Source organism: Natator depressus, chromosome 10, assembly GCF_965152275.1.
Source record: "Natator depressus isolate rNatDep1 chromosome 10, rNatDep2.hap1, whole genome shotgun sequence".
Taxonomy (NCBI): domain Eukaryota; kingdom Metazoa; phylum Chordata; order Testudines; family Cheloniidae; genus Natator; species Natator depressus.
In genome coordinates, this window is record NC_134243.1 from 56,663,181 (window position 1) to 56,676,517 (window position 13,337).

The following is a 13,337-nucleotide window of genomic DNA, read 5'->3' on the forward strand; positions in this document are numbered from 1 at the left end:
CAATACTTAGTGGCTGTGAATCCTGGCTCGAAGAATGGGCGTTTGGAAGCCTTACATCTCTGCAGTGAAATTCATTACAGGGTGGGCACCATTGGGTTCACAGTGCAATCTGCTAAGTGATTTCAAACCGACAAGGAGCTTTCTAAAAAGGCAGACCAGGAGCTGAAAATAATTGTGATGCTCCTAGGGAGCTTGTACATCCTAATCCCTTCAACCTGCAGTTAAAAATTCCTGTAAAATCTCAGGAGGGTTTTTTTCCCCCTTGTACAGAATGGCATGATAACAGGCCAGGCATAATTACTGTAACAGAAAACCTATTAGGGAAGCTACTTTCAGTTCCTATAATTTTGTAGAGAATTTAATTATATTTATTCAGTCTTGTAAGCCTTGTCAGCCTTTTGGCATTGTATGTCATATTATGCTTAGGCAAATGAAAAACATAGGTTAGCCACCTTTTTTGCTGTTTACATTTTGCTGAGTAAAACCCAAGTAGCTGTTTAAACCTTTAAATATGTTTTGTTTAGTAGAACCAAAATATATTATAATTTGTTAAGTGTTACCTTGTATATGCAGCTATGTCGTGTATTGCTCTGAGTATCTCTCTGAGATTTAAGTGCCAAAACCCCCAAAATAAGTTTCTCCATTCTTTATGCTACATACTGCCCTTGAACCTTGCATAGAAATCACATGGAAATCAATGGCAGTTCTATCACCAATCAAGGACTCCGAATATGTACATCAAGGATCAAACTGTGATAAGTGATGGTTCTTTCAGAACTCTTGGATGAATACCATCTGATCTTGGTGACTTATTACTGTTTAATTTATCAATTCTTTCCAACTCCTCCTCTACTGACACCTCAATCTGGGACAGTTCCTCAGATTTGTCACCTAAAAAGAATGGCTCAGGTGTGGGCTCTCCAGTGAAAACCAGTGCAAATAATTCATTTAACTTCTCCAACATAAGAAGGGCCCTACTGGGTCAGACCAAAGGTCCATCTAGCCCAGTATCCTGTCTTCTGATAGTGGCCAGTGCCAGGTGCCTCAGAGGAAGTGAACAGAACAGGCAATCATCAAGTGATCCAGCCCCTATCACTCATTCCCAGCTTCTGGCAAACAGAGGCTAGGGACACCATTCCTGTCCATCCTGGCTAATAGTCACTGATGGACCTATCCTCCATGAATTTATCTAATGCTTTTTTGAACCCTGTTATGGTCTTGGCCTTCACAACATCCTCTGGCAAGGATTTCCACAGGTTGACTGTGCGCTGTGTGAAGAAATACTTCCTTTTATTTATTTTTTAACCTGCTGCCTATTAATTTCATTTGGTGACCCCTAGTTCTTGTGTTATGAGAAGTAGTAAACAACACTTCCTTATCTACTTTCTCTACACCACTCCACAATGGCCTTGTCTTACTTGCATGTTTCTTTAGCATCTCAGTTGTTCAATGATTCAATCAATAACCCATTGATTGTTTTGGCGGGCTTCCTGCTTCTGAGGTACTAAAAGAATTGCTGTTAGTTTTTGTGGCTTTTGCTAGTTGATCTTCAAAATTTTTTTTTTTGCCTGCCTAATTGTATCTTTACACTTAACTTGCGAAAGTTTATGCTCCTTTCTATTTTCCTCAGTAGGAGTTGACATCCTATTCTGAAAGGATGTCTTTAACCGTCTTGTTTGCTCTGCTGTTTAGCCATGGTGGCATTTGTTTAGTCCGCTTACTGTTTTTTTAAATGGGGGTATATATATAGTTTGAGCCTCTATTATGGTGGGTTTTTTAAAGTTTCCGTGCAGCTTGCAAGCTTTTCACTCTTGTGACTGTCCCATTTAACTACCTTCCTCATTTTTGTGTAGTTCCCCTTTTTGACATTAAATGCTACTGTGGTGGGTTTCTTTGGTATTCCACCCTCTCCCCCTCCTTCCAACAATGTTATATTTAATTACATTATGGTTGCTATTACCAAGTGGTTAATCTATATTCACCTCTTGGACCAGATCCTATGCACTATTTAGGGCTAAATCAAGAATTGCCTCTCTCCTTGTGGGTTCCAGGACAAACTGCTCCAAGAAGCAGTCTGTCTAGAAACTTTATCTCTGCATCCCTTCCTGAGGTGCCATGTACCCAGTCAATAAGGGAATAGATTTTCTGTTTTTGTAGCCTCCCTGAGTATTTCATAATCACCATCCTGGTCAGGTGGTTGGTAATATATTCCTACTTCTATATTCTAATTACTCAATCATGGAATTTCTACCCAGGGAGATTTAAGATTTTTACTATATTTGACTCTATGCTTTCTTTCACATATGGTGCCACTCCCACACCAGCACAACCTTACTCTATCATGCCCTAGATATTTTGTACCCTGGTATTGCTACGCCCCATTGATTATCATAGTTCCACCAAGCTTCTATAATGCTATTTAATACCAGGCACTCAGTAGTTAAGCTGTCTTATTGTTTGGACTTCTAGTGTTTGCATACAGCCACTTATAAAATTTGTCAATATTTAGTCGTCTGCCTTCATATGATGTCGTTGAATGGAACTCTTTTTTTCATTTGACTGTTTCTCTTCAGTTCCTACCTGTACTTTATCCTCTCCTCCTTACTAGAATATAGAGAGACCCCTTTTAATAAGTCCTCCCCTCCGGGACATCTCTGTCCTAACTATCTGTTCCTCCATGCCTGTCGGTTTTTGCCCGGACCTTAGTTTAAAAACTCCTCTACACCCTTTTTAACTTTACATACCAACAATCTGGTTTCATTATGGTTTAGGTGAAGCCCATCCTTCCTGTACAGTGGAGGCGACAGGGATGGAGGGGTCTGTGCTTATTCAGTGAATCATCCAGCTGATATAGCAAGGAACCCTTCCTGACTAGATATACACACCTGCCTACCACTTTCAAGTTTCTTTTGCTTTTAGACAATAAATTGCTACAAAGCAAAACCTTAAAAGCCAAACTTAGCCATGGAGCCTGACTCTGTGCCCACTTATCTAAGGGTTATGGAAGGCAAGGCAAGTTCTAAAATACTTGGCCCAGTATTTATTCTTGCAACGGTTTCATTTTTCTGTTTAAAAAATATTTTACAAAAAATATCACTTGATCAGTGAGAGATGGGAAACTGTGTGTTTACAACAAAGTTGCATTGATATAGTAACTATGTATCATTAAATGGTTTAACAGCAGCATGTAATTTCTCAGCATGTGATGACTAATTCAGTACTGCCCCACGGATATCATGTATGTATCACAGTTTAAGATCAGATTATCCCAGATTTTTGGTTTCTGAAGTAACACCAAGCAAATAGATGTGCTACTTTCAATGTATTGCTATTTCCTCCTCCTTTTCCATGTTTGCAATAAGCCAGAATAGTGGGTAAGTGATAACTACTGGAATTTTATACTAATTATGGTCCTGTCCCATGGGGATAGATTGATTCCCATTGACTCTAAAGGGTATTGGACCAGATCCTGTAACACCTAAAGGGTAAGAGATAAGTGTTACATAGTCAATACGTTGCTTTCATTACAATCTTTTCTTGTTTAGGTTTTATGAAAAACCTCAGTTATCAACGAGATGTACATGGTCCAATGTGACATGAAAAGGTGCCTTGTTATTTTTAATAGGTAATTTAGTAATTATTTGCCTACTACAGATTTGGAGCGTAATTGTTCAACATCCCTTCTTGGGTTTTTTACAGATGCAAATCAGTACATTTCTGAGAACCCAATAAGTTACAGGTGACAAAGATGCAACTGAGTTAACACAGAGGTGGGCAAACTACAGCCCACGAGACCGTCCTGCCTGGCCCCTGAGCTCCTGGCCTGGGAGGCTAGCCCCCGGCCCCTCTGCCGCTGTCCCCTCTCCCCTGTAGCTACGCCACCACATGGGCGGTGCTCTGGGCAGCGGGGCTGCACACTCATGCAGGGCAGCGCGGTAGCGTGTCTGGCTCCGGCCGGGTGATGCGGCTGCCAAACATGCTGCTCTGAGCGGCATGGTAAGGGGGCTGGGGGTTGGATAAGGGGCAGGGGGTCCTGGGGGGCAGTCAGGGGACAGGGAGCAGTTGGATAGGGCAGAGGTTCTGGGGGGGTGGGGTCTTGGGGGGCGGTTAGGGGCAGAGGTGGGGACAAGGAGCTGGGGGGGTTCTGAGGAGGGCAGTCAGGGGGCGGGAATTGGAAGGGGTTGGATGGGAGGGGGCCAGGCCGTTTGGGGAGGCATAGCCTTCCCTATCCGGCCCTCCATACAGTTTCGCACCCTGATGTGGCCCTCGGGCCAAAAAGTTTGCCCACCCCTGAGTTAACATGACCAGAAGTTGATTGAAAAGCCTTGTACTTTTTCCCTTTGATGGTCTAAATGAAAGTTATGAGAGAATTTAGTTTTTGTTGCATTTAACTCTAGTAGCATTGATGACTGCAATTCTATTAATAAAAGGTTGCCCTTGAGGGTAAGTCTACCCTGGAGAAAAATAAAACCCACAGCAACGGGTTTCAGCGCCTGTATCAACTGACCCGTCTTACAAATAGCTACATTTGGCTAATAGGGCTAAAAATAGCAGTGCAGATATTGCGGCTGGAGCCCCGGCTCCTCGGCCCACCCTCCTCACCGGGTTTCAAGAACCTGGGCCCCAGCCTGAGCAGGAACAGCCACGCTGCTATTTTAAGCCCTGAGTCTCGGCTCTGAGACTTTTGCAGTGTTGCTGTACCCTTAGAAAGGAAGTATGTGCTTTTCTAGGTCAGAAAAGAGATGGTGTGAGCTCATGTGAAATTTAGTCTCTGTGTATGGCATCTTATGCAAATAAGGGATGGATTCCTAATTCCTTTCAAGGTGTTTTTAATATGTAATGTACTGTTGTTTGGTTTTAAATAGCAGCAGCGATGTTAAAAGTGAAGTAACAGCAGAAGGTATTCTCTTGTGAATGTAGACATGCCAGACATTAGATCTAGTGTAATATCAAGTACTGGATCTGTTCAGAGCCTTGCTACACTATGTTGATCATCATAATTAAAGAACAAGTAATTGATTGGTATGGGTCTGGAGAACGTTTTCAAGTGTTGCCCAGGCCTTCTTGACCTCCCTTAGACTCCCCGCTCCTGTTAGGGTCAATATACTTTCTATCATGATTCACTCCTCTCATCTATAGTACATAATAAACTGGTATGAGTCTGGGTTTCCACTGTATGGAATGTAATACCTGTGCAAGTGTTTGTTTTGAAACTGTCACCTTCTTTTGGTTGAATACTTATTGCCACACATAGTTGAATGCACTTGAGTTTTGGAATCTGTAACCTTCTGGTACCTGCGTTCTACAGAAGCATGAATTTTTCATGACTTGCCATTAATGACCACATAAGAAAAATATGAAATTAGTGCATCCTCTTTTGAAATGATATCGAAAGTCTCAGCCTAATGCCAGATAGTAAGAACCAGGGAGGAAGGGAATGATATAAACAGAACCTCTTCTATGCTGTAGTTCTCAGTAGACTTTTTCCCTATGGATGTTCCACTGATTCAATTTTCTATGTAAATTACATGCTCCTTGATCTGCTCAGTACAATATTCTTCTTGTGTAGCCCACACAGAAACCTTACAACTGCCAGAATGTGGCTGTTTATGTATTCAGTTGATAGCTTTTTCTCCTGTTAACCCTTGATGTAGAACACACACAAGATTAACTTCACCATAGTTACAAAGTGCCCCAGCCCAAGGCATATGTGCCACTTCAGCTTCCTTTGAGGGACTTATAAGAAACATATGGTGATATTTACTCCCATGCAGAAGGCCAGCACAAAGTTCATGCATCACTTAAGTGGTTTGCTAGGCAGAGTATGACTATACAGAGATCAGGAAATTTCCACTGAACTTCTTCAATCATCCTGAGAAACTTTATTTCAGTTATTTGGGGTTTGTAAATGTATTGATCAACAAAATACAAGGAAGAAACAGATCAAAGAACTTTTGATCTAAAATATTTATTTGGACTGGACCAAAAAGGTGTCGCATTACTTGTATAACAAACAATATTTAATGGATGTATCATCTCTTTCTAATGCAAGCTGTCCTTTGTTTCTTATTCAAAATAATGTAGCAAAAGGAAACTAACTCAGGGCTTTGGTTTACTTTTTTTTTTCCAATACAAAGTAAAAAGTGGAGCAGTCACAAGTGATCTGAGATTAAACCCCACAGCTATAGTCAACATAAATTTCAAGAATCCTTTAAAAAAAAAACTTTTACACAATATTGTTAAATCCCATATAAAATAATTTACTATTTTAAATATTGTTTAAATATTTTATCTATCTTTAAAACTATTAACTTTTTAATTTATGGTTGGAATTGATTTTTGGCATAATGACAATTTATTTTTTAAATATTAAAAAGCTTCATATTCAATATAAAAACAGACAAAGTAATGTCTATTGTCCACTAATATTGTATATGATACCAGCGCTCTAGAGTGAGCTTTTTAGTGTGTTTGCCAGACAAGTCACTTGAGAGAACTCACTCACCACAGTGTAAGATCATAACAGATCACTATCAACATGTATCTTCTATATATTATGTACACACAGAGTATATAATATTTAATTCCCAACTTGATGCATAGGGTTTTAAGTGTACTTCCCCCAGCATTTAGATCAGACTATCTTTTAGCACATATACATATAATACCTACAGTTTGGCAAGAAAATTTTACCTATTTTGCTCAGGCCAGCAGTCTGAAAATTTACAACTTTAAGCAGTATCTTCACGTAACAAAATAAAAATTCACTGTTGTAATTGCTGGCAACTGTCATCTTGCTATTTGTCTAACAGGCTGTCTCCACTCTAAGAAAATTAGGACTCATAATTTATCATTGGTGCATTTCTGTGTTGGCAGTGATGGAGGCTATAGTGTAGACATGAGGCTGGTGTCTTACCACCAAGCTGTCAAGCCCAATTCTTAATAGTGTGAAATATCAGTGGTAAAACACCTGAGATTTAGATATACTATGGCCTCCACCGTTGCTACCTCTGGCAGAGCTGCCCCATAGAAAACTATAGGTCCCACTTTTCCAAGTGTAGACATGGAATGGTAACATAGGAGCTCAATGTCAGATTGTAATCCACTTTCCATTGGGCTACACAACTACTTCAACAATGAACTTTAGAGTGTAAATACGAAAGATTTTGTTTAACACTAAATTCCATTTGATGGGGAGCAGTGTAGACTGACAAAACATTTCTACCGCCATCTTACATTGTACCAGAAATTTTGTCCATATCCAGCCAGATGGTCACATTAACAATGATTTCTAAGCCAACATTTTTAGAAATAATTTTTTTTCGAGGGAGTGGATAGCTCAGAGTATTGGTAGAGATCTTTGAGAACTACAAGCAGGTGAGCAAATCTCAAGAATATACTCCATTTATATTCACTCAACTAAACAACTGAATTTGATTCATCCTGTACTTGCACTCACTTTCTGTGAATATGCTAACAGGTGAATTGGCTAGCAGGAATTTTTGCTGACTCAGCACATTTTAAGCGATTGTTTAATAAATCGCTCTAAAGACTTTTCAACTTGAACACAAGTATTTGCACAAGAAAGCCATTTGGCAGAGCATAACTCCTAGAATCAGGGAATCATACCATGTGACTCCACTCAAACTCAGGTTTCAGAGTAGCAGCCGTGTTAGTCTGTATCCGCAAAAAGAAAAGGAGGACGTGTGGCACCTTAGAGACTAACAAACAGTGAACTGCTGATGAGCAATCTACAAACCAAGAATTATTCAGTGAATAATTTTGAATAAATACATCTAAGAAACTGATTTCCTCATGGACAAATCAAAACCAAAGAGACTAAATTAACTAATCAGTGTAAATTATTTGCTCAGCTCTAGATATTATAGGTGGGATTCTGTGCTGCACTTCAAGAGGCACAGCACCAGGGGAGGGGAGCTAACATAGCTTTAAGCCTCCCCTTGCGCCTCCTGATCCTGGGCTGCACAAACCCCCGGGTGCAACATGCCCAGGCCTGTCTAGATTACAGCAACCTCCCTGGCCTGCCCTATGGGAAGCAGCACTGCCAGGAATCTCCACAGTGCTGTGTATTGTGGCTCAACATCCTTCCCACTGCCAGCATGCCCCCTATGCCAGAAGAATACTCCCCCAGCTATATAGAGGACTTTTTAGGGACCCCTTTCACCACTCTAGGCTTTTTATTTGGCAGTAAGGGACCAAAGTGGGGATGAAGCTCTCACCCAAAGCCTTTCAACTGTTTGTAATTCAAAACCGGCTAAAATCAGTAATAACCAAAAGAGGCTCCTATCCCATTGCTCTTACAGCTGTCTGAGAAGTTAGTTGGATTCTCAGTCTAATATCCACTTCAATAAAAACCTCCCACAACTGGCATCAATTTGCAGCCTTCTTGGCAATCTCAGAACTGAACTAGCTTCTGCTGCCTAAAAAGAGCCCCGTCCTCTGAGATCATAGTTCAGGCACATTGGCAGGACAGAGTAGGGTTACTTTTGAGCACCTGCTTTGTAGACACAGGCTGCAGTCTCCAGCATGTCAGCTCAGCACTTTCCTTGAGCACCACATTCACTTGAAAAGTTTAACATTCCATGGGGAGAATTTTAAAGGTACAAATGGTTAATGTTAAGCACCTAATTACTTATTTGTGCACTTAAAACTTTGCCCACAGAATGATTTTCTAAAAAGGAATTCCTATTTAAAGTTTCCTGGTGAATATTTACAGCTTATGCACAACAAGAAGAGTTTTCAGCATTAAACAATGCACTGAGCAAAAAAGCTAACCAGTTTTCTTTCCATAATACATATTGGTAAATCAACAGAAAGATGATGCTATATCTAAAAGACTGTGCATGCATCAGACAAAACATTAATTTTGAACACTTAAATGGCTCATTTTGCTTTAGATTTGTCATTTATTTTTGAGTTTGTATAGAGAGAGTTATTTTTGCCACATTGGAAAGCAATCAGTAAAAAGACACGAGTCTCTCTTTAACAAATGAAGATGTAGAGATCTTGAATCCTGCATTTTCCTTTTAAAAAAAGACAGACATCAATATAGCAAAATAGGTTCAACAAAACTTGGCAGTTCAAAGAATGTCTTTGCTGGAGAAGGCAGTGGGTATAAGCCCCAAAATTAAATTCCTTGACAAATCATTTCAAGTGTGTTTTAAAAATTCAGCCCCCACTTTTAGTGCTGTTAAAATTAGGATCTATGCTTCAGAGCCGGCTCCCATTAAAGTTGGTAGTGTCCATTTTGGCAGCCTCAGTTTTTAGGAGCCCAACTAGACACACTTTTCTGGGGCCTGATTTTCAGTACAGTAACTACTCGCTTAACGTTGTAGTTATATTCCTGAAAAATGCTACTTTAAGCGAAACAATGTTAAGCGAATCCAATTTCCCCATAAGAATTAATGTAAACGGGGTGGGGGGGATTAGGTTGCAGGGAAATTTTTTTCGCCAGACAAAAGACATTATATACATATACAGTATAAGTTTTAAATAATTTTAAACAAACTAATACTGTACTCACCAAAGATACTGTGAAGCTTGGTTGAGGTGGGGCGTAGTAGGGATAAGGCACAGGGGTTTGCCCCACTCCGCCCGTCTGGCGCTCCTGCCGGGGAGTGGGGTCGGGGGCTTGCCCACTCCCCGCCTGGAATGCCAGGCGGACGGAGTGGGATAAGCCCCCATGCCCCAACCCTGCTCCCCAGCAGGAGCACCAGGTAGGCGGATTGGGGCAAGCCCCAACGCCCTGACCCCGCTCCCCGGCAGGAGCGCCGGGCAGGCAGGTGGAGCGGGGCGAGCCCCAACGCCCTGACCCCGCTCCCCGGCAGGAGCGCCGGGCAGGCAGGTGGAGCAGGGCGAGCCCCAACGCCCTGACCCCGCTCCCCGGCAGGAGCACCGGGCAGGCAGGTGGAGCGGGGCGAGCCAAAGAACTTTATAACGGAACGTTGCGCAACTTTAAATGAGTATTTTCTCTAATAGATCAGCAACCGATCGAAACAATGTTAATCGGGACGACTTTAAGTGAGGAGTTACTGTATTGCTGAGTACCTACCCTCTGAAAATCAGGAGGGTCAGCTTGGGCCCCCTCCCACCCCCATTCACTAGTTGCTTCTGACAACATAAGCTGGTGGGAGTGTTCCCCCATTATAGCGCTTGTGTCATTTATTAGCTAAGGGCCTGATCCAAAGCTCATTGCAGTGAATGGAAATCTTTCCATTAATGCCAGTGGCCTTAGATTGGTCCATCAGATACTTTAGCAATAGCTCACAAACTGTGGACTCAACCCTACAAACCGAATGTCCTATTTACACACTTCAGTGGGAGTTAAGGTCCCTCAGCATCTCACAGGTTGGAGTGAGCCCTATAGACATTTTACTGTTTTTAAATGTGTCACTGAGTAAGAGTATATTCATGATATGGCATGTTTTTTTTTAAAAAAAAGACCATGTACTCATCTATATGCTACATAGCATACCTTGAAGGATCACAGACACTTTGCAGAATTAAGCAAAATCTTTAGACACAGCCTCTACAAAGTTTGGTGCCGACATTAAAATGCCGATCGTACAAATGATTGTGAAGACAGAAAAGGCCATCAAGCAGAGACGGTCTACCACGGAGGCTGCAAACTTCCATTCATTGCAAATGGCTTCCTCCTCATCCTGGTCTCTGAATCGGTTTGCAATATATCGGACTTCCTCCAAGATCTTAGCCAAATCTGGGTCACCTTCAGAGGGGTGTCCACTGTGCAGGAGAGTCTCTTCTTCTGTTGGTGAACAGGTCATCCTCCCACAAATTACCCCAGAATCAGTGGTCGGAGTGCAATGGACCCCTTCCAGCCCCCGGAACCCAATATAGAGCATATTCCCATTACTGGCTTGTTGTCCACTCACAGTGTTCATATCTACACTTGACAAGCTACATCGACGCTGCTTATGCTGACAGGCAGGGCGTACTTTATCCTCCCCTGGTCTCTTCATCCTCAGGAACCAGGCACACCAGTTCAGAAGGATGATTCTTGTCTGGAAGAAAATTGAGAAGTAAAACATCTTTGTAAACAGAAACTGATCATCATCAATAGCTATTTGTATTTTAGAGCTCTAGTGCTCTCTGCTCCCCATAGGTGCGGTGGGCACTGCCACATGCCCTGGCTTGAAGTGGTTTCCATTCTACACAGTGTTTATTACAATTTGGCTAAATGGCTCTCAGGACCTCCACTATAAAAATTGTTCCAGCGCTCCTGTGCTCCCTGGTCTCTATTTGCTGATCTTGCCCTGTAGCCTAGTGGTGATGTCATAATTGTCCTACAGTCACTCTCAGCCATTGAGTCCATTGTCCCACTCCCAGCAGGCTGCTAATGGCCATATGCAACTGTCAAATTATGATTGCTGTGGGCTGGTCTGACAGGTTGATTTTTTTATCACATTCATGTCAGAACAGTGACATGACAAACTTTGCTGTTTTTAAATTGAAACTATGGACTTTCCTTTGATTAGAAAACAATTATTTTCAATGAGACTCGAAATAGTTTTGCTTTATACTTGAGGTAATAAATAAAATAAGTGTTACAAACAGAAATAAGAGTGAAAGAATTGCAGTCTAATACTTCAGTGCTTTTTGGAGGCAGTTGCTAAAAATATGCCATACTAATTGGATTGAATTGCTATATTTTACAGTGTCTTTACTATACTCGCACTCAATCCTTTTATGACAGCTGATTGCAAACTGTATAAAACAGACCTGCATATACCACAGGGTGCAGATGGAACAGAAAAGTCCTTGGTAAAAACGATTAGTTTCGTTCCAGTGGCAAATCAAATCACTAGGTTTCATTTTATTGGGTTTTGCACTGCTATTCAAAGAATGCTCCAGTTCAAATTCAGGCTTCCAAAATTCAGCTCTAGCCGGATTTCAAAAAATAATTCCAGTGTTTCTTTTTCCCAGTCATAATGTCATTTCATTATCTCAAACCACATGTCACTCTTGCAATGTAATTTATATTGGATTTAGTCCATTTGTTATGATTTTAGAATGCCACTTAGGGTAGATAGATATACTCCTGATGCCATTTTGAGGGTAAATGTTTTTGCTAAAGACAGATTTCACATGCTCTTGTCTTCATATTTCTCCCCCAGCCCCGCACTAATGTAATTCAGCTAAAAAAATAGACCACCTTTATTAATCTAAGGCCTGATCCAAAAGCCTGTTGACTCCTACTGAGTTTAAATGGGCTTTTGATCAGGTCTTCAGTGCTAAGTCTTGCTTATTTTACATGAGTATTCCAACTTATTCCAGCAGGAATATTTATGCAAATACAGTCATCAATATTTGGTTTTCTATCTCACACTGCATTGGTCTATACATAATCAGTTCTATTTCTGCATTGGTTGATACTTAATCAGTTCTCTTTCAATTTTAATTTCCAATGCCACCACCTAACTGCCTATAATGTAAGCTCTTCGGGGCAGGGAATATCTAATGTTTGTAAGGCACTGGGGCATGGGACTGTAGGTATGGGACTGTATGAAGTAGTGATCACTCGTTCCTGCCTAAAATCTAAGGAGAGTACTTTCCACCTTCACTATTGACCTGATGCTGCAGGATGCAAGGTGAAATATATGGGAATTGAGAATGCACCTTACCCTTTGCAATATCAAGCTATGCAGGATTCATAGGGTATGTCCACACAGCAATTAAACACCCACAGCTGACCCGAGTCAGCTGACTGGGGCTTGTAAAATTGGGGTGTAGACATTCTGGCTTGAGCTACACCCCAGGCTCTGGGGTTTAGACATACCCTTAGCATTATCTCATCAATATTCAGTTACTATGCAAGATTCTAGTTCTCAGCCATGCTATGATAGTGCTTTCCATAAAAACAATAATTCATGGTACTAGCTCATGAAGATGGCATTATACTTCAGCGACAGTGGAATATGACAGACAAAGATACTAACTTTTCATTTGTAGTTGACATAGTCCCTGGCTTGATGGTAAAGTCAGTATATAACTCACAGAAAGCTCAAAAATTCTCGCTTCCACCTTAACATACCTCTCTAACATATGGTCATAGCTGCAGCTGTTCACAAGTAAACAATACTTAAATCTATAGCAGCGGCTGTAATGAAATTAATGTGTTCTTATTGGACAGAGTACTTCATATTCTAGGTGGTTTTAGTTGTATTGCAGGAAATTTTTAAGATAGAAACAAGATGACGATCTTAGTTCTTGCAAGTGTTTCCCTCTTTCTGAAAAATGAGAGGCCCACAAAAGGAAACGTATGCGGACATTTTTGCTCAGCTGTGAAGCTTCGGTGG

At 41.1% G+C, this 13,337-nt stretch overlaps 1 protein-coding gene across 2 annotated transcripts in view; it reads right to left on the minus strand.

The window, feature by feature from the left end:
• Positions 1 to 9,919: 9,919 nt before the first annotated feature.
• The window catches only part of LOC141995217 (neuronal acetylcholine receptor subunit alpha-7), a 101,798-nt gene continuing 98,380 nt past the window's right edge, over positions 9,920 to 13,337 (minus strand). The window contains exon 10 of one of the 2 annotated variants that reach the window (XM_074966233.1): positions 9,920 to 11,042. In XM_074966233.1, the coding sequence (XP_074822334.1) occupies positions 10,524 to 11,042 (519 nt within the window). In that variant the 3' untranslated portion in view covers positions 9,920 to 10,523. The remainder of the gene's footprint in view (positions 11,043 to 13,337) is intronic. The other variant, XM_074966234.1, reaches the window with a different exon arrangement.